We start from the raw sequence: 21,467 nt of genomic DNA on the forward strand, positions 1-21,467 counted from the left end.
TTTTTGTCACTATTGATATTATAAACCAAAAAATATATAAATTTTGTATCAGTGACTGCGAAATGTCATTGTTCATTATTCTGATATAATTTTGTAAGAAAGTATGTTTTGAAAAGTTAATGGACAAAAGCAGCTTTTAACATAATATTAGATTTAATTCAAATAGTAAACTAAACCGACGAGGAAAAATAGAATAGATTGATTTTCAAAATTGGATACAAGCTATCACTTATTGACGTCACATAACTTAAATCTAAGTATAACTACTACAGCTTCCAAAGCGCATGTGTAGAAGAAGCGGCGGAACAAACTACACTGCAGCATTGATGAATGCGGATGAAGCCAAAACAATATAATAAATAAATATACGTAATATTTTCCGTATACGATGAAAGATTACGATTAAGCTTAACAATGTTTCAAATAAACAACGTGTTAATTTCTTTCTCAGGTCCAACAACATCTCCTGGACAAAGTGTGGCCGAAACTGCGCGTGTTGGCGAGGTCATCGCCCACAGACAAATACACACTAGTGAAGGGTATGATCGAGTCCAAGGCGTTCGACACCCGCGAGGTGGTCGCCGTGACCGGGGACGGGACAAATGACGGGCCGGCGTTGAAGAAGGCTGATGTTGGATTCGCTATGGTAAGACATGTTTTGTTCTAAATTGATGTTTATTTTATTTTATTTTATAACACACTAGCAGCTTATTAAGCTGATGCGTGTGTATCCAAAACTTTGGAGATTTTATCTAATCTATTCTTAAAACTGTTGACCGAAGGTGCAGTGACAACACTCTCATTGAGCCGGTTCCAGTCTCGAACTACACGATTTGATATAAAATTTTCCTGATGTTCATTAAACTTTTTTTTTTAAGATATATGTATTGATATGTTTAGAAAAGGCAATGCTTATTTATATGGTTGTTCCAAATTGACTCTTATTAAAAAAAGTTGATTTTGAAGATTTATGGATAGGTATAGTTAAATGATTGGGTCATGTTGGCAAAATGAATGAATCCTATATACATATAAATAACTTATATACAAGGTGGGTGTTAATGTTCATTCACAATTGTCTTCCGCCATTCCCACCAAGGGGAAGACTGAGGTCGTTTAAAAACACGTACATATAATACATATAAATTACAGTTTTTTTATTAACTGAATTAAATGTACTCTTATGGAAAATGTTAAGACTAATGTAGAATATGGTAATAAAAGTGTCTCATTCTCAAACCAGGGTATCGCCGGCACGGACGTAGCGAAAGAAGCCTCCGACATCATCCTAACCGATGACAACTTCTCATCGATCGTGAAGGCTGTGATGTGGGGCCGGAACGTGTACGACTCCATCGCTAAGTTCCTGCAGTTCCAGCTCACCGTCAACGTGGTCGCCGTCATCGTGGCGTTCATCGGCGCCTGCGCCATTCAGGACAGCCCGCTCAAGGTCAAATATATTCATATTACAAAGTGTCTGTTTTCGCCCATTGTCTAGATACGCCCATATATTAATATTACAAAGTTCCCCCATTGTCTAGATACGCCCCTCCAAGTATCTAGTATTGATCCGTCTCTCAAATATCTAGCTACGCCCCACTCTGAATTATCTAGGTACGCTACACACGTCAAGTTACTAGCTTCTTTGGTTTCTAAGTAAGGGTTAAGTTAGAGAAATAACGGTGATTTCTCTTTCTACATTTTTCATTCTTTGGAGTTCTCTCGCATTGTTCAGGATCCACGGAATTATATGGAATACGCTGACTTTTATTCCGAGTACCACGGAATTCAGACGAAAAACGTTGTATTTGTTTTTAATATCTTATTCTTCTCGTATCGTTAACTATAGTTATAATCTTAAATTTGAATATCATCTCCAGGCCGTACAAATGTTATGGGTGAATCTGATCATGGACACGCTCGCGTCCCTGGCTCTGGCCACGGAGATGCCGACCCCGGACCTCCTGCAACGCAAGCCTTACGGCCGGACCAAGGCTCTGATCAGCCGCACCATGATGAAGAATATCCTGGGTCAGGCTCTGTACCAACTGTTCATCATCTTCGCACTTCTTTTCATTGGTGAGTAATTTTGAAGTAATTTTGTAGCGGGAGCGATTATTTGGTCTCGACTGCCACAAAGGTGGGTATTTTCAGCCAAGATAGATGTTGTGCCTGGGGAACCGCATGACAGATGATGTTGAATCGAAGGTTGTATTTAGTAAAAAGCATTTATTCAATGAACATACATGATACAAAACAAAATGTATGTTCCAATCCGTGAAATAATATCGCCCATGTCTGTACTGTACAATGAACGGAGCCTCAGTGTCTTGAGATATTTTTTAGACTCTGAACAAAACAAGTCTTGTTAAAACATGTTTCAACTTGTCTTCCAGGCGACGTCCTCCTCAACATCCCATCAGGCCGAGGGCAGGCCCTCGGAGCGGAGCCCAGCCAGCACTTCACAATCATCTTCAACACGTTCGTCATGATGACGCTCTTCAACGAGATCAACGCTAGGAAGATCCACGGCCAGAGGAACGTGTTCCAAGGACTGTTCACCAACCCGATCTTCTACGGCATTTGGATAGGCACCGCCTTCTCACAGGTCCGAAAATCTACCACTAACTTTATTTACGTACAGTACTCCCAACGTTTTATAAGTCAAAGTATTTTTTTTTGCGAACAGTCTTCTAAATAAATTTAAAAAAAAAAAAACATTACTCTAATTTCAAGGTCATCATAATACAATTCGGCGGTATGGCGTTCAGTACTGCCGGACTGTCGCTGGACCAATGGCTGTGGTGTTTGTTCTTCGGGGCGGGCACCCTGGTGTGGGGACAACTCGTCACGTCCGTGCCTACACGCAAGATACCCAAAACACTCACGTGAGAATCTCATTACCTACATACATACTTATTGTCACGTCTATATCCCTTGCGGGGTAGACAGAGCCAACAGTCATGAAAAAAGACTGAATGGCCACGTTCAGCTATTTGGCTTTATGATAGAATTGAGTTTCAAATAGTGACAGGTTGCTAGCCCATCGCCTAAAAAAAAGAATCCCAATTTTGTATGCCTGTACCTTAGTCGCCTTTTACGACATCCATGGGAAAGAGATGGAGTGGTCCTATTCATTTTTTCATTGGTGCCGGGAACCACACGGAATCTCATTACCTTTTTATTATTATTAGGTATATTAGTCACGTTATTGTAAATGATAACATTAGAAGGAAAGCCTTGACGACGTATACTTACATACATACATAAATCACGCCTCTTTCCCGGATGGGTGGGCAGAGACTACCATCTTTCCACTTGCCACGATCCTTACATATACTTCTTTCGCTTCATCCACTTTCATAACTCTCTTCATGCTTCTCGCCGACCTTTTGCCAGAACGTCTCCGATTTGATCGAGGTACGTTCGTCCCATTCACATTCCCTTTATATATTTAGAAGAAGTGTGTAGTAAATAATTCAATTAAAATAAAATTATACGTTTGTTTTGTCAAAGTTAGTAGGCCTGGTGCTAGGTGCTAAACCGACAATGATAAGCTTGCATGAAAAATGATGAATGTGGATGAAAGTTATATTCTAGTCATTACAATACCGAGATGAACCAATTGTGCAGAAAACTAAACGTGGATATCTCTACGTGAACCAGGGCTATAGAAAGTTAACACATATGTATTTAACGGGTAAACTCAGATACTATTAAAGTTAAACTTAAAAAGTTGAGTTATCTTAATTAACTTAGCAACAAAAACTGACTGTTAATATTTTTAAAACGAAAATTCGCGTCTAATCATTAAGAGATTTTTTTTTATGTTTGTAGCGAATAAACTCAAATATTATTAAACCGATTTTGATTAAATTTAGTACACAGATACAATAGACCTTTAGGAATGTTAGGAATAGCATTTTCCGAAATTCCTACGGGAGCGAATCCCCGCGCTAAAAAGCTAGTCACCAATGGTCACCGACATCTATCCCACAAAACCAGGTGGGGGCGAGGCCAGGCTGACCACGAGACCATCCAGCCGGGGCCGGACTACGACAACGACCTGGACAAGAAGCCGCGCGCCGGCCAGATCCTCTGGATCCGGGGGCTCACCAGGCTGCAGACGCAGGTACGGGGGGCGGGGGGACACCCGGGGGGACCGGGGGGGGGACTGCGGCCAGTGCGGACGCGGGGCACCGGGGTAAATTTAAAGTGGGAACTCTTTAGGCGGACTTACGAGTAGCACTGTTCAGTGAGATTTAAACTTTTTTTTTTAGTTGAAAAAGATACAGGAAAGTGAGTTTGGTCGATAACATACTCGTATGTTTCTTAGAGTAAATGGATGAAAGATGTGACAAGCTTATTTAAAAGAACAGATTGACCATTGTTACATTATTAAATTCAAAATTGCAATTTTTCTTATATTTGAATACATAATTTCTGATTTGCCAAAAAAACGCGAATAGTCATAAATATTAATTAAATTCTGATCTTATCCTGATACAGATTTATTTTAAACAAAAAATAGAAAACTTCCCAGCCAGTAGTAAAATCTAGTCTTTGATAAAAATAGATTTTTTCTTTGTCCGCATTGGCCCTTCAAGCAGTCATTGGTATGAATGTACGTTGCCGACCTAATTTGGTACGTTTTAGGTCGGTTGCCCTTGCTTCATGTTATATATCTGTTTAAAACGATATTTAATATGATACCGCGGGTTAATGTGGGATAATGTTTCGCCTATTGGGATTAAGTATATATTCATTCAATTCTAAGTACAAATCTTAATCTTGAATGAATTGTAAATAAATGTCACTTGATTTTTTTTTAACGGACTGCAAGCATAAGATTTTTCGATTAAGTTTTTTCTTGTTGTTATGATAATTTTATATTTACATAACTATGAAACTGTTGTCACTTCGTTGGTAATTGAATTATAAGTGATTCTGTTTTTTGTGACATTTATTTATAGTTATTGAAATGTTCACGGCCTTTGAAGCAATACTCAAAATCTAAAAAGTAGAAGTAATATTTTTTTTTAAGTAAAGATACTCGTTATTATAAAATGTAAGTAAAGAAGGTATACACTTGAGGCCGTTAGCTTTTCTCAAAAATGACATCATGAAATAGGCTGTGATTAAAAGACTGAAATATTAAATTCATGATGGAGTACTTTTAATTAAGTTATAAATATAAACGTCATTTGTTGCTAGAAAGAATTTGAGAGAATTTATTCCAACAACAAAATGACATAAATAAATAATTGAAAGAAGAATTAAAAAGGAAAACATAGGAGTGGCAGAAACATATTGATGCTTACGAATGAGGGATAAGTTTTTAGTTTACAGCTCATATAAAAATATATACAGCAAAATCAACACGTCGACAGAGCGGATATTGGGCATCCTAACGCTAAGTCTCGATATTATTGTCAATTTATATATACTTTTACTATTTTTGCATACAAAACTAATATTACCACCATTTTCAATTATACTATGCATCCATAATAGAGTTATATCGCCATAGATGAATAGAGAACGCCGATTCATTTATTACACTTTTTAATTTATTCGTATTGTAAGCCGGATTTGTTAAATTTGATTAAAAAAATACACTAATAGTTTTTCGATAATAATCAAATTTTTCGACGTAACTGAGTTCATTTTTGTTTTTCTTATATTTTCTTTTCCATTTTTCTCAGTTTATATTTTTTTTAATTCTCGTATTTTTTTCGTTTCATTCTCCTATACTTCTGTTCTTGTTATTTTATACCTACACAGAGAAACACTTAACAAAGTAATAAAAGTAGTGATGCTATATTATTTTTGGCCCATACTTAACGTAGTTTAACAATTGTTCGGTAACTAATTTTTTCAAAAGTTTTAAATTATATTAATTATTTATAAAAAAAAAAAATCAAAAATTCTAAATTGGCAACCGAGCAAAAGCTATACTTACTAGAATTTGTTTTGAAAACTCCATTAATTTCTAATAGTGCCTGGTTTCATGACATACCTACTCCACTTTGCATACTCAACTATCTATATTTCCTCTATATTATTATTATTATATTTGTTTTATTAATTTGTCATGAGACCGGGAGCGTCTAGCGCCGCATGCCCGCGCGAACAGTTCGACGCTTCCAACTTGATATTTTTTTAATTTTTTTTATTCCCAAAAAAACCTGAGTTGACTGTACAACCCCCACCTCTATTGGCATGCTATTTATGTACCTAGGCTGTGACCATGTTACTTATCCCTCGTAAAACCCTCAAACAGTTACTATGACTTCAACCCCGTTAGATATAATATGAATCACTCAACATCAATCACATCGCGATATGAATATGACTATCTCTTTCTCTGTCTTGTCTTTTTTTACTCTGAGTCATACTGACTGTTTGATTTTATTTTTTCACTATTTTTTTTTTGTTTTTGTCTGTTTTTTTTTTTTGAGAGAATAGTTTTTTTTTTGCTTGTGAAACGCCAACCCGTTCACCCTCGCTACTGATCCAAGCAACCCAGCCCGGCTGCGGCCGCAGCGAGCCGACCACTAACCGTTACCGATATCTACATAGCAGTAACATACCCGTTCGCATTACCCGCAATTTTATATATTATTTATTAAAGTTTAATTTCTTATTTGTTACCGATTCAGTTACTGCTGTTAAAGGAACGTTAATTTGAGTGTGGAGTGGATTTTTTCTTGAATAAATTTTTGTTATTATATAAATAAATAATTGAATTGTACTGTACACACGTGACAAGAGCATGTAAGCTGACGAGTGTGCTCGCATACTAACTGTACGGTGGAACCCGTCTCTCTCCTTTGCCGTTGTGTTATTGTGGATGTTTGTTTTTGTTTTGTTTATTTTTTTTTTAATTCTTTAGTTAATTTGTGTATGTCCTTAAGTGTAAGTCGGGGTGTGTTGTCACCAGGTGGGTGTAAGCGTCTAACTGGGCAGTCGGTAGTAGTTGCCTTTGCCTTGCCGTTGAAAAGCCGCCTTCTTTGTGTTTATTTGCGTTTTGTTAGGCTTGATGTAGTGTCCGTATGTTGTAATGTATATAGAGAAAGTTGCTACGGTCGAGCCGACGAACGGTGAGTAATGTATTTAGATGGAATAATTAAAACGAGTGTTTCTTTATTAAAACAGAAATTAACTAAAATGGCGTCCGGCTATTTTTAATTGATTGTTTGCAGTTGTGGAAATATTGTATGATTGGGTTTTTTGTGGTGCAAAAAGAAAAATAAAAAAATTTAATTGTGTATTTTGTTGACACTGTTATATAGTGTACTCTTTGTTTTTAATTTTTTTCTTACTAAATTTTTTCTTGTACCTTTATAAATTTTAAATTAAGTTCATTATTTTTTTTAATTCGATTCCTCGCCAATATTTCCACGATTGTAGGAAGTCGATAAAATTAATAACTAAAAATTCGTGTTTTGTCCCTCCTTGGCTCCCGAGTTTTAGTGTTTTAATAAAAAAATAACATGGCATGGTAGTTGTTTAGATTAAGTAATAACCTATTGTTAATGTCACATGTATATGTTTCCGAAATGCGAGCCACCACCATAGAGACGCAAATATGGAATTTGGATAAAAAATAAAAATATTTTAATATATTTTATGTTATTGGACATTTAAATGAAAGAAATAACTGTGGCATATAAAATTAGGTGTAACGATGAGATCTTAGTATCCCCCTGACCCGATCCACAGCATTTTAGGAGTCACATCTCCCTGCGTTGTGTAGGTTTTAGTGTAGCCTTCAGTCGATCTCCAAGGGTAGCGATTCGATTCCCCGATATTTTTTCTTCCGTTATTTTTTTTTTCGTTGTTCTTTTTTTAAGTTCGATTGTCACTTCCGAGTCATATTCGTATCACCTGACACTGGCCACTGAGGCCCGCATACACGCATCAAACGACACGATACACATTATTCAGTTTTCTTTTTTTTATATATAAACGAAAGAGTCTGAATTTCCGTGTTGGCCTGCTTGTGGCTAGGTCAGATATGGGACTTTGAGAATGATGTACTATTTGTCATTCGATTTACATGTTAAATATTGATTTTTGGGGATTAAATTGTTGAGTGTGATACACAACATTTGCTACTTTAAGAATAATAGCAACTAAGGATTTGATTTTATTTATTTATAGATATTTTACATTTTTTTATGTGTTTAAAATATAAAAATAAAATTATAAAAAAGAACACCTTAAAACATGAAATAAAAAAAAGAACGCCTATAATAACATCGACTATTAACTACACTATTTTAAAACTTTTGCTATATAAAGAACACCTCAATTACGATGAAAAACATTTTTTTTTATCTTTCAAACTGAAAATCATTAGAATTTAAATCCCGTCCCATATCTGTCTGGTCGGCACTAGTAAAGCTAGGCTACGCGTAGGATGGTGTCGAATGGGGAACGGAGCCGCGCGTCGTTGAGAGATGTTGTTGGCAACACCGGCCGGTGCTCGAGACGGAGGTGTAGTGGCGGGCGCGGCGGCTGCCGGCGAACTGCGTGCGACGGAAGCTGACGGTACAGCGAAATAGCGCGTAGCCAATCATAGACCCCGTAGTGGCCGCGAACGGGGAGTCACACGATACGATTTGAATTTTGGAATGTTCTTGAGTTTCGAATTTGCTTATATTTGAATTTGACGTTGCCAGTATCGATGTATAAAATTGTAATATATATTTAAAGTTTCGAGGATTGGCCAAATCAAAAATAAGAATTAAAGTTTAGTTTTTGGGACTAATATTTGCTTTTAACGTTTCGAAATTTTCAAACTTAAGTGTTTAAAAATTTACAACTAAAGTATCAAATTTAATTTCCGTTAAAACCGCTCACTCAGTTGGACCTAACTTTGGGATGGATACATTATAACGGGAGGGAAAGCGACAGAAGTGTGCTAAATATGGTATTTTACAATCAGTTGCCTATATACACACAATATGTAGAATCATACAAAAACTTTGCTTATATGTCCATATTTATATATTTCGATGGCAAAATAAATGGCTAATCTTTTTAAGTTGCAATATTTGGAGAAAAAACCAATGCGAAGTGTCGTTGACTCGCCGCGAGCTATATATACATAGTCTGTTTACGTCTGTATGCATCCCACGTCTATCGTTGTACATGTCCCCCGAAGACACCCCTCCGTTTGTCTGTTCATCTGTCTCATAGCACCCCCTGAACCCCGTCCGAGTTATCAGCACCCAGACTCTGGCCGTCTCAATGTGCCCTATCCCAGTCGTCCTTCGCTTAGTGTCTCATCTAGACTTCGAGGTCTTGAGTAGATCACATGTTTGTTTCAATTTTTAGCCGTTTCGCTAGCACCTAGTTTTTTAGCCGATGCGCATGTCGCCACTGTCGCACCGGCAACAAGTCGTTGGCCGACATTGTAGGCAACATGTGTGTTTGCAAACTCTTCAGAATGTCACTTTTTTTTCTCTCCACCGAACTGAACCACCAGGAGTTTTGAGGACTGTCGTGAGTATCCACCAGAGACACAACAATCACATACAACAAATAAATACGACACGTTATCCTTTATTTCAAAAATTAACCAAATCAAAATTTTACGGATCCATTATTTGAAATAACGGTCGAACGTGTCACAAATTGTTTGAAATGAGAATTTGCTACCGTCACGCGTTGTATAATTCTCTGATTGGTGGATACCCAGCTTCGGCCGGTCACGTGTCGCACAGGTGTCGATAGAGCATGCGTAGTGCGTCCACGTTGAACTCTGAATACAGACAATGGAAAGTAACAGCGAACATCCACACCACACTCGTTTAATGTGAGCTATCGGTGGCGTATCACTGATCTCAACTTAATTACGCTGGACACTTTTACTTACCAATTAATAAGGCGCAACAGAATTTCAATTGGTATTGTGTTAGCGGAACCATGCACAAATGCATTTTTAGTTTCGTGTTGCCTTTATGTATAGTAACGACAAGGCGATACTACGATGTTTTAGTATGTACAAATGGGATTAACAAATCTTACAATAAATGTCATAAAAATGGCCATATTTAATGGGCCAAAATAAGTTAAGTTTAACTTGTGTTCACAACAAATATACATATACACCCGCAGAAAAATGACAGTAAAAACTAGTACTTACATTTGAACTTGATAATCCCAGTTGGTATAATATTATTTATGTTAAAATTTAACAATATTCCGATGTTACTCATCGACCGAGGCAACAAAATGAATCCAGCGTATTCCTAACTTGAGGTCAGTGGTGTTAGTGCGTGCGTTGCGCTCGGGTGTGCGGCGGGGTGGGGCGGGTAGTGGCAGCGTTGTGTGGTTGCAGCTGCGCGTGGTGCGCGCCTTCAAATCCACGCTGGAGGACCTCGAGGAGCGGCTGTCGGCGCACTCGGCCGCGGGGCTCCGCTCCCGGCTGCGCGCGCCCGCGCCCGACATCGCCTACATCGACGCGGACGACGTCCCCGCCGCCAACAAAACGGAAACCACCATCTTCTGAGCGCACCGCACAACTACCCCCCCGATCGTTTTTTCATTTCCCCCCAAACTTTTGTTTCTTTGACCCGGACCGTACTTACGCGATTAACGTTAAGGTTTATTAAGTGTTGAAAACTAGTACTAGGTAGACGATAGCAATAAACTATAGATGTTAGACGCCCGTAGGCTCCTAAACCGATTTGTGCCTGTTGCGGCGCCGACGCGGCGCTCCCATGTTTGTACTCTGTTGAAGTTTCACAATGTTAATCGTTCCGACAGATATAGTTGTCATATCTTAGCTCGGGACCCCTTTTATATATACGTAGGTTAACGAGTCTTGTCTGCCCCGTCAGTCGGCCGGAACACTGCTATTTTAGAGACGATCGTATTTGTACATAAATTAGAGGTTCTTTGACGTCTTATTGTATACCGGAGCAGTGATATTTTGTATAGGTAGTTATTATAAAATTTAAAACAAATTGTGGGAAAACTCCATTTTAAATATTGTAAACTTTTTAAAACTTAGACTTTGAGATTTTACTTAAAAAAGATATCTTTCGAATTTTCGATTTTCACTAGCTTTTTGTGTAAGTAGATTGTTACGAGTATAATATTTATAATGAAGAGATCTTGGAAACTACTCGGCAGCTTGTGTGTTTTGTTTCATAGTAAATTTTGGGACCATTTTTAACCCGTTTCTGACTCAAAGCTAGAGACGATTAGATCTGTATTTAGATCTTATATAATATATATTTATAACATTTTAATCGAATATTAACCTATCTTTACTACGTGTTATTCTCTCGAATATTTATGATGCCTAAAGTTTAATATGAATGAGACACTTCACGCTTCACTAAAAAAAGAGCTATAACAAATATGTATTATCTGAAACTTACTTAGTTTTGCGAATGTTACGAGGTCTATTTACATTGAATGAATAAATTTTCGAATCAAATTCCATAGCATTTTCTTTCGCCACTCGTATAGTTATGGTGGGGGCCGCCCAGTTTTAGAAAAATCGCTCTATTTCAGATGTTGACGGTAAGTTTAGGTCTGACACGCATAGGGAGTACGTATTGTAAGTATAGACATCGATCACGTAGGTACTTGACGAGACTCATCGTGTAGAGCATGGGTTGTGTGCACGATGCTGGACGCTCTCGATGGCTTCTTGAACCGGCGTTCAAAGAGCCTCGGTCCACAACCACCGTAGCGTGAGTTGAAGCCGCCATTTTGTGCGTACACGTGGACAAAATGGCCGCTCAGTAGTTTTTAAGTATATTTTTCAAGAAATGTATTTTTTTGGTACAAAATGTTGTTTCTTTTTACATATTTTTTTAATTATGCTTCGCATTTATAGTGTGTTCATGCTTATGTTACAGTGTTTTGCATGTATACAGATGTCTGTGAGTATGCACAATTTGTATATTTTTCCTTTTTTGATTTTTTTATAGATGTGTTGTATTGAGATTTTGATAACAGAGAACGATTGATATTTTTGTTATTTCATTGTTATCGCTATCTCGCTTTAAGGGTTTTATATCCGAATTTTTAATTTTTTTTTTTTCGTATTATACTGTTCAATATAGTAGACATAATAACTTACCAAACTTATAACATTGTAGTATTAGGCTTTTAAATATAATAAAAAAACTGTTGAAAAAGAAAATACATAACAAAATATAATCTCCACTACACCAAAATAGTTAAATAAGAAACAAAATTAAAAAAAAAAACTTTTAAATTTTTATTTCCACTTATTTTTTTATCGTTAACTCGGTTGTGTATGTACTTATAAATAAGTTTCATAATTTATTTTTTATTTTTATGTAACGTTTTAATTGTTAAATATTACATACTTAACCGGCACTTTAAACGATCGTAATAAAATTATTTATGTGAACAAGGATATTTCATTTACCCGATACACAGTCCGCAGTAAGCATACAGCGCCCTAGCTCACATACCGGATTTCAAGTAGTTTGGATTAGCTTCCGACACGATATTTGATCCCTATTTACCTTTATTTTGATAGTACTTGCTCTGGATGCCCTCGATTGCCCCCAGCTAGTGTGAATGCCCCCTATCCTAGTTGAAGTTAGGCACATAACTTTACTAACGAAACTGCTTTTCTAAAACATCTTATAGTTCTAAACTCTTCACTTCTAGTAGCATTGAGATTCTAAAGCCAAATTGTTGGAACAAATTTCATTTGTTTTTGCAAACATAGTGTAAATTCCTATCAAACAGTACAAAATTCCACGCAGCAGTATGATAGTAATTTTATTCATCCTTAATTGATGTTTGGTTTTGGAGTGCCAATTTTCCCTGTAACACTTTCCTTTGGATTGGCAACAAAGCAGTTTTGTTACGCTGTGTACCGTAGAGTAGATGCGGGTGGCGGGGCGTCTACTGACACGTCCGTCATTGTTTTGCAGCAAAAAGCGGATATATTGGCCGGACGCAGGATATTTGTCAATAATTATTTGGCAGAGCATCGGAGGATCAGCGTCCAGTCTGGTGGCAGCTCCCTACCCGCTCTCAGCCCCACATCGCATCAAAGCGATGATTAAAACACAAGCCCCAAAATAATAAAACTACCCACAAAATAAAAAAAACCCCCCGGCCTTTTACACCAAAATACAACGACACGTACAGGTTAACTAAAAAAAACTACTGCCATTTAAACAATATTGTTATGAAAAAATATATTCTAAAAATTAATATTCATTCGTAATAAACTTTTCAAAATAAAAGACGTTTAATATCTCTTTAAAAATAGCAAATAAGAATTGATTATTGTCTACGGAATATATTAGATTTTTAAGAGTATATTAGTGAATTTGCAAAATTACTAATTAGATTACATGTAACTATGGTGCACCACTACTTAGATCGGGTATGTTGATTCCTAGCAGAGACTCTGTTTGGTTACCGATGTTAAATAAAATATATGAAACACAAACTTGTCTAATATATTTAATTTTTGCTAAAAATATATTCAGATGAAATAATTTATGTAAATACATATTTTCTGGAATACATTCATCTCTTTTGTAATTAAACTTAAAAATATATTTGTATTCGTCGTGTTTAAAGTTTAAATAAAATATATAATATTTAAAAATGAATGTGCCATTTTTATATATAATAAAATATAAAAATATTAACAAATCACAATTGTGCTACTCAAGTGCTTTTATGAACGTTTTTAAATCTAGGGTGATATTTAAATTTGCTTGTTGTCGATTTATTATTTGAAGGAATGCAATTATCTAGATGTGTCGATACGGTGGAACAATCTCAGTGTTAGATAAATGTTTTATATAGATGGTTGTGTTTATGTTGTACTGTAGTGTGCCAATGGTTCCTTACTTCGAATCCAGACACGCTACGCTATATCCCAGTTCTTGATTTTTTTTAATAGTTAAACTGTAGACTGAATGCAATTTTAGCTCGCACGTGTAAAACAACCGACGGTTGCATGGTTAGAAGGAGAAGCAACAAGATACCTAATTTAAACTTTTTCTTGGTTATTATGGAAATGGAACTGTCCATTAGATAAAATTGCATGCTATCTTGTTTTGTTAAAAATAATTTAATCGACCCTTATTAACCTAACAAGCAAGATAGTCATGTTAATATGAATTTTAAAGGAAAATTAACTTGCACTTTTATCTGCTACTAGTTCCATGACCTCAATACGCCTCTGACCTTCTTTACACACTATACACAACTATCCACTACTCTATCGTCTTCCATCTCTTTTTTCAATCCTTATTTTCTTTTCATTTCACTCACTTATCCAAGGTATCGGATGTCAAGCAAATTTATATATCTTTCGATATATTCTTTGGGATAATGAAATACGTTTATGTTTTAAGTATATAGCGTCTATATAAAATTATATATTTATTGGTAAATATCGTCGTTCGCACATCGTGTAGTGTATTTCAGCTACATGAATGTTAATATATAGAAATAGTATAAAATTGTTATATTAAAAATATAAATTGGTAATTCGTGTCTTGGTGTACACCAATAGTTAGATAATAAATACTAAACTAATTTTTCTTAAAAAAAATTAAACGCTTATAGTGAGTTTTTTCACGCCGAATAGAAATTAAAACACTAAAAAGACTATAGTTAGCATGGTTTCCTTATCGCCTACTTAAACTGGTACTATCTATTGGTTATTTCTAAAGCTTCTTGTCTATTAAATAGTAATAAAGTATCTGTACTCCAAAGTTAATTTTATTTCAACCATCTGTGCCTCGGAGAGCTGCGTTATAAGGTAACTGGCCGTAACGGGACATGTTATGTGCTGTCGGCCAACATTGGCCAATGTTTGTCGTACGGTCTTAGTCGATGTTAGATCTCGCTTAGCGCTTATACACGTTCTCGAATGTAATGTAGATGTAGCATCACTATAGAAATAGTTTGGATACATTTGTTATCGATACGGGCGAATGATATAACAGTACCCTTACCGATCAAGTTTTGGGCATGTAACTCATTAAATTTCATTTAATTAAAATATAAATCAAATAGATATAGAAGGATTACCTTAAACAAAAAGTAATAATGTTTAGTTTCCAAGAGACTATAAATTTCTTTTAAGAATTTGTGGGCTTCATGTACAGAATTTTGAAAATTTGGATACTGTTTAAAAATTCACCTGCATTTTGTAATAATCTAGTGTATCCGTTGATTGTATTAGGTTATGTATATAAGGCCTTGCTTCATCTCTTATAGCCACGTTGATATAATGTAAATAGATTCGTCACTAAGGATATGTAAAAACCACAAAATTAAAAAAACAAAAATCTCCGTATATGTCATGTTTTTTGCCAATCACAATGTCCATACATGCTTTTGTACATAGTTGTTAGTGTGTAGACTTATTTAGTAACAGGACTATTGTCGATAGATTTCATCGATAGATATCTGGTATGTGAGCAACGACGTCGATATGTGTGCTTCACTAGTTCGCATGAGAGAAAACATTAACTCGACAACACACGAGTGACGTTACCGACGCACTCAGACACAGACACACACGCACATAAACCAATTGTTTGTTGAAAAACAAAAAAAAAAACATTGTTTGTACGCTTTATGAAAACAACAATATATGTTCGATGTCTATACCCAGCAGTATGGTATCATCTATAAAGTTTATATCTTTGTAACTAGCGCCATCTCTCTTTAAGTGAACGTAAAAAAACGAGATAACACTAGTCTTAGCAGAAATAAATCTTATAGACGGTGTCATGCCGACTGGGATCAATGTTTATATATTTTATTTAATTATTTTAATTTTTGTATAAGTTGTTACTATTAAATAATGGATGTAACGGAGCCCTGGATACAAAATAAAGTATAGTTTTAAGCGCACACCCCATGAATGTGCTTCTTAAGGTAATAGGATGACCCTGCGTTATATTTTATGTTTACTCTATGTTTATTTAATATCTTCTTCCTACAATCTGTTCATCGCTTCGCGAGGCACACTGCTTCGTCAGTCCCTGATATACTTCAATACTTCTGATATATACACTTTGTTCGTGACGATACTTCCACTGCCGAACTGTCTAGCGTGCTTTTAAACTTGTAATTAAAAACTTAAATAAAAAAAAATTATGTACAGTCAGTAACAAAAGTATTTTAAATTATACATAATATATATTTATTAAGTTCCGAATATATATATATATTTTTAAATGGTTTGGAAGCGCGTCAGACCAGCACCGCCGATGTATCTATAGACACCTACCTCTCGGCCGGAGGGCCGTCCAGTCTGTCTCTTCGTGTCGTGACTCTTTACTTCATATTCTCGTTTTTATTTTCTTTTCCATGAAAACCCAATTGCACCCGGAAGGTCATAGGTGGCGAGTTACAAGAGCGGTTGATACCTGTCCCGTACAGCAAGACATCGACCGATCAAGCTGTAAGATATCCGTGGAGGAAGCCCGCTGTTTCACTCACGTCCTCTTTTTTAAACTATTTTTATGTTGGATTTTTTTGTTTTTATATGTTCAACTGTCAATACTGTACTCTATCTATCCTACCTACAACTATATCCATTCTTTGTATTCCATATGTATATTTGTCGTTGCGCTGGCCTTTTGTGATATAGAAATTTATTGGTTAGTTTTTGGTAAACCGTTTCCTAAATTTGGTAAAACTTGAGATTTTTCGTTGTACCTCTGTTTCTTAATAGTTAGTAAAAATTTATTAGAACTTACTTTTTATTATATAATTATAAAAATAATATAAAATATTTTCTGAAGACGTTTTAGAAAAGGTCTGTCTTTTTTACTTGGAATATTTTATGTAATTCACACAATAGTTAGTTCTTATTTAAATCAAAAGGTCTGCGTGATGCGTGCATGTTCTTATCATATTGCATGTATCCTGACGCATGCGCTGTTTATTCATACATTTGTTAACATCCGGGCTCATCAATAATATAATGAACGCCGTCGTCAAAAAACGATAAGAACGGCTAAATAATTATGTCTAAAATAAAATTATATATTGTATTTAAATATATTTCAATATTCAATTAAATAATTATTTAAAATTATCTTGTAAAAATATTACAAGTATAAATATTGTAACGCTTCTTTAAATGTTTAAAATCTATTTAATTTATAACTTCCGAAGTTGATCGTACTCTGGACTTTTGTAAATATCAATATTTTTATTATAAACATTTGGGTGTGGTTGTATATAAATACCAATTTTTTGTACCAAATTATACCCATGTTAACAACTTGTATATATACTGTAAATATCGCGGTGGATTAATAATTCATAAGTTTTATCATCAACGATTAATCTTATATTTCCGTACTAACGAAAATGCTTCGCAAGATCTGACAAAATGCGGCTTTTGCGGTCAAAATTTGATATCTAGAATAAGCTATTATGTTTTTGTTCGCCCCATTTACTCATAGCATTGTAGATGTCGTAAATATTTTTTGCCTCACATATTGCACATTCGAATCGGGGGTCAATCAGCTGATCGGGGGTTGGTGGAAGCTTCGACTCATACAAATTATGCATCAACTCATTATTGGATCCAAAAGGTTCAAAAATAGCGCTTGAAAAAAAAGATTTATTATTTTCGAACTACCCGCATTTTGCACCAATATTTTTAACTAATTTCACTATTGAGAGTTTGATATATACATATTTAAATGCCGTGTTGTTTAAATATTTGTCAAATTTATGTCAAAAATAAAACATTTTTATCGGTAGCTCCAGTTTTAACCTTTTGGCCATCTTTATATTGAAAGGTGAATGACTTTCAGCTTCTAGTTTTAAATCATAGGAGCGCTTCCGTTTTTGTCTGAGGGACTAAAGGATATTACCGTTTTTTGAGCTTGCTTCGGAAAATGGACATAGGACATGGAGGATCAATGTTGCTTCGTATGTGTAGGGCAAATATAGAGCTTACCGCGTAGCTCACATAGAGGAGGTGAATTAAAATGCAGTCACAGACTAATGGCTAGTATTAACGTTGATTGTTGTTCAATGCGAATGGCTTTTTCGTGTTTAGAAAAAAATCTTTGAAAACAGAATGAGCCACTGGCACTAAACACTAATCAAAGTGTACAGATGCCATAATGCATGCACACGATAGTCCCTCACACACCCTCGCACAGGGACATGTCTGTATTCAGAGCAGGATCTCGATGACGTCACGGGCCCACTGCATGGCATGCGGCCAATCGAACTGTGACTGGAATTTCGAATTACCTACGCTTTCTCGCCTCTTTTTTATGGCTCGGTGTGCTTCCATTTATGTTCATCTAACGATAATGTGTCGTCACCGGCGCCACTATATGGCGCTAGTGGTCGGGAACACGCTGGCAACTGTTGGCATGTGTGGCGCTCTGATTTTAAAAACTTGGTGATTATAGTTTCCGGTTTTCGAAAGAGGCAATGATCAATAACTCGAGTTTAGTTTGCTCAAATTTGTAAAACCGTTTGTTACAAATGTGCGCGAAAGTGTAACTTGGTTTGATCAATGTCAACTACGACTTGTTCTCGTAATAATGTTGATCAAGTTTATATTACTATGTATAAAGCTGGTATTCATACACATAGGAAATCATGGAACTCATCTCACGCCTTTATCGTTTCAGTGGTAAGGAAACGTTAAACACGTGTTTAATAACAACTCCCAAGCCAAGTGGAATTTATCTCGACGACATGATGATACCCGACCCGACGACGAATAACTATCACAACTCTTCGATGCAATGCTTCTGATATGAATAAAATATCCTTATTATTCACGACGCATTATTCAGAAATTCAATAAGTTTTTTTCAAAATCTATCTTTTCTTCACATGAGACGACACGAGCCAATTTTTCAAAACACCTATTAACATATTTTCAATAACATGTTGTGTCGTGAATAAGTTATTTTGAGGTCTTTCCAGTTTAACTATCAATCTTAACTCAGCAAAGTGACTTGGCTTGGTAGATTGTACCATAAAGCTGTTTAAATACAAGTAGAGACATGTCGCTGCGCTACTCGGAAAGAGATGTACTCTTTGCCGAGTAACTCAGACGTTTTCTGCTTGGGTCTACGGCTTGATGGCGAGTATGAATACCAGCGCCGCGCGTTAAATCAGAGCGTCACAAGCGCGTCCGTCGAGCATGTCTGTAATGGGTGTGTTGGTGTGTGGCAGATCCGCGTGGTGAACGCGTTCCGGCAGGGCCTGGACTCGCGCGGCTCGCTGGCGGACGCGGCGCTGGCCGAGGCGCTCCGCAAGCAGACGGCGCTCTCCAAGCGGTTCTCGCACTCCTCCAGCATCGACTACGCCGACGCCGCGCGCGACACGCTCGCGCCGCACGACATCGACGTGGAGCGACTGTCCAGCCACAGCCACACCGAGACGGCCGTGTAACCCCCCCACTCCCCCCCCTACCTACCCCCCACCACGCTGTACGGCCCGCAGTGCTAGCGCCAGCTCACCGATGATGCAATAATTTAGCGTATAATATCAGTATTACGCCGGCGCGGACGGCGCACGGACGTTACGAACCGACGCTGCCATCGCTCTAATTATATTATAGCTAAAACGTGCGTGTATAAAATCATATTTTTAAAATAACGAGGATGATGTTTCGTATTTGATTTTGAACATGTACGGTCGAGGCGTGCTCGCTCCACCGGTGTATTTGAGCATAAGTTATATTGTTAACTAGTGTGTTTAATTATTCGATTGTTTTGAAAATATTTTATTATTATACGCGCGCGTCGTACCGCGCGCGTCTGTTGAACAAATAAAAATATTGTCTAATTATTAATTTTAGATTTAAGCGCAAGGACGAGCGAATGGACGTGTGTTTTTTGAAAATAAAGTTTTCGCATACCATCGTGTCATCTCTTACACGGAATGAAATGTTTTATATTGCTTTTGTCAAAGACATGTCGCGGGGGCGGCGCCGGGCGCGGCCTCATCCTTTTGTATAAAGTTGTTTCATTTGTAGCGCAGCATCGTTGCACGCCGAGCGACAGCCGCCGCCCGCCGCCGCCGCCTGTACTTGAACTAAATTATTGAAGTATTACTTAAGGTGTTTGTTATAAATTTCAATAACTTTTCTTTTGTTTTTACAACCTTTTTCCCCTAAGTCTAAGTATACATTTAAGTCATATCTCGAAGCGTAGACGCATCAACTGAAAAGTTTCTATACAAGAACCGAAAACAGCGCATTCTTGTGTAAAAACCGACGTAGTCCACTTTAAACATCTTCAAAATGTTTAAAATAGAAATAAACATTAAATTGTATAGCTGAAGGTACATATTTATTTGTAATGCTAGTCTCTTATGAAAACAAAATACTAATTATTCAATTATTATAATGTACTTATTGATTATTGATAAATACTTCAAGTTTATTAAACAAGATATATGTAACGAATTGATTTTGGAATTTTTTCTCTATGAGCAATAGGTCGGCGCGTGCGTCCGGTCGCGGCCGCGCGCGTGGCCACGTGACGTGCCCGCGGTCACGCGCCGCGCTCGTGGCCACGTGTCGCACACGCTCGTGGCCACGTGCCGCGCCGCACAGCGGACGCGCGCGCCCCACGACATAGGCGACGTAGAATCGCAGCAGTGGCATTTTCAACTTATAACGTAAGACATGTACTTAATCGACTTAGAATCGGGTTGAATCGAGCCGCACGGAGCGGGCCACCGCTCGCCGCCCACTTGTTTTAGTAATAAATTAAAATCAAAACGATCTAGCGAATCGGCGATGTTCAATTTTGTATAGAACGTTTCATAGTAGCGGTATTGAGAAGTTGTTACATTTTATTTGCGAAGTCGCTCGCGAACGCGGTCTCTCGTGTTGCCGAGGCAGCGACGGACGCGACAACTACTAAAACTATTAAACAATCTTGTAAGTAATTAAGTATTAGCTTCGAATCAATAAAGCCTTTTTAAAAAATTAGTTAAAAAAATGAAACTATTGAAACTTCACATGTTTAATAATAATAATAAGTTATGATTTCGGTGAATTAGAGAGTCATGGTATCGTTTTGTGTATATTACTATTTGGTTGATATTCGTTACAGTTCCCCATGAAAGACATACTAGTGTAGCCCGCGGCCGCGGTCGCGCCCTACCTAACAAATTGTTTTGACACGACTGTCTGCCACTAACCATTTTAGGTGATAAGTCCCATTGTTGTATTTTTCGTCTCACAATAAATGAAAATCTATTTTATTGTTTTTAAAACTGTGGTTTCATTTATTTCCTACTGTTTCGTCACAAAAGTACCTACCTATCTTTTTATTGTGTTCGGTATGAAGTTAACTGAAATTCAATTATATCTCGGAATAAAGCAGACCCCGGGCTCCAGAGCATAGAAGTGGACCTGGGAACACGCAAAGCTGAAAGTGGGAGAGTCCAAACCTGCTTCAATATAACTACACAAT

At 36.8% G+C, this 21,467-nt stretch overlaps 1 protein-coding gene across 5 annotated transcripts in view; it reads left to right on the forward strand.

Moving 5' to 3' along the window:
* Nucleotides 1–21,267, forward strand: part of LOC106142774 (plasma membrane calcium-transporting ATPase 3) — a 107,417-nt gene extending 86,150 nt beyond the window's left edge. For 2 of the 5 annotated variants that reach the window (XM_060951540.1, XM_060951541.1), the window contains 8 exons: nt 452–646; nt 1,244–1,450; nt 1,881–2,079; nt 2,397–2,608; nt 2,737–2,888; nt 4,006–4,132; nt 16,385–16,453; nt 19,213–21,267. In XM_060951540.1, coding sequence (XP_060807523.1) covers nt 452–646; nt 1,244–1,450; nt 1,881–2,079; nt 2,397–2,608; nt 2,737–2,888; nt 4,006–4,132; nt 16,385–16,453; nt 19,213–19,431 — 1,380 coding nt within the window. In that variant the 3' untranslated portion in view covers nt 19,432–21,267. Of the gene's footprint in view, nt 1–451; nt 647–1,243; nt 1,451–1,880; nt 2,080–2,396; nt 2,609–2,736; nt 2,889–4,005; nt 4,133–10,351; nt 15,680–16,384; nt 16,454–19,212 lie in introns of those variants that run through there. The other 3 variants (XM_060951543.1, XM_060951544.1, XM_060951542.1) reach the window with 2 other exon arrangements.
* The last annotated feature ends 200 nt before the right edge of the window (nt 21,268–21,467 follow it).

The sequence above is a fragment of the Amyelois transitella genome, chromosome 25, assembly GCF_032362555.1.
Source record: "Amyelois transitella isolate CPQ chromosome 25, ilAmyTran1.1, whole genome shotgun sequence".
NCBI lineage: Eukaryota > Metazoa > Arthropoda > Insecta > Lepidoptera > Pyralidae > Amyelois > Amyelois transitella.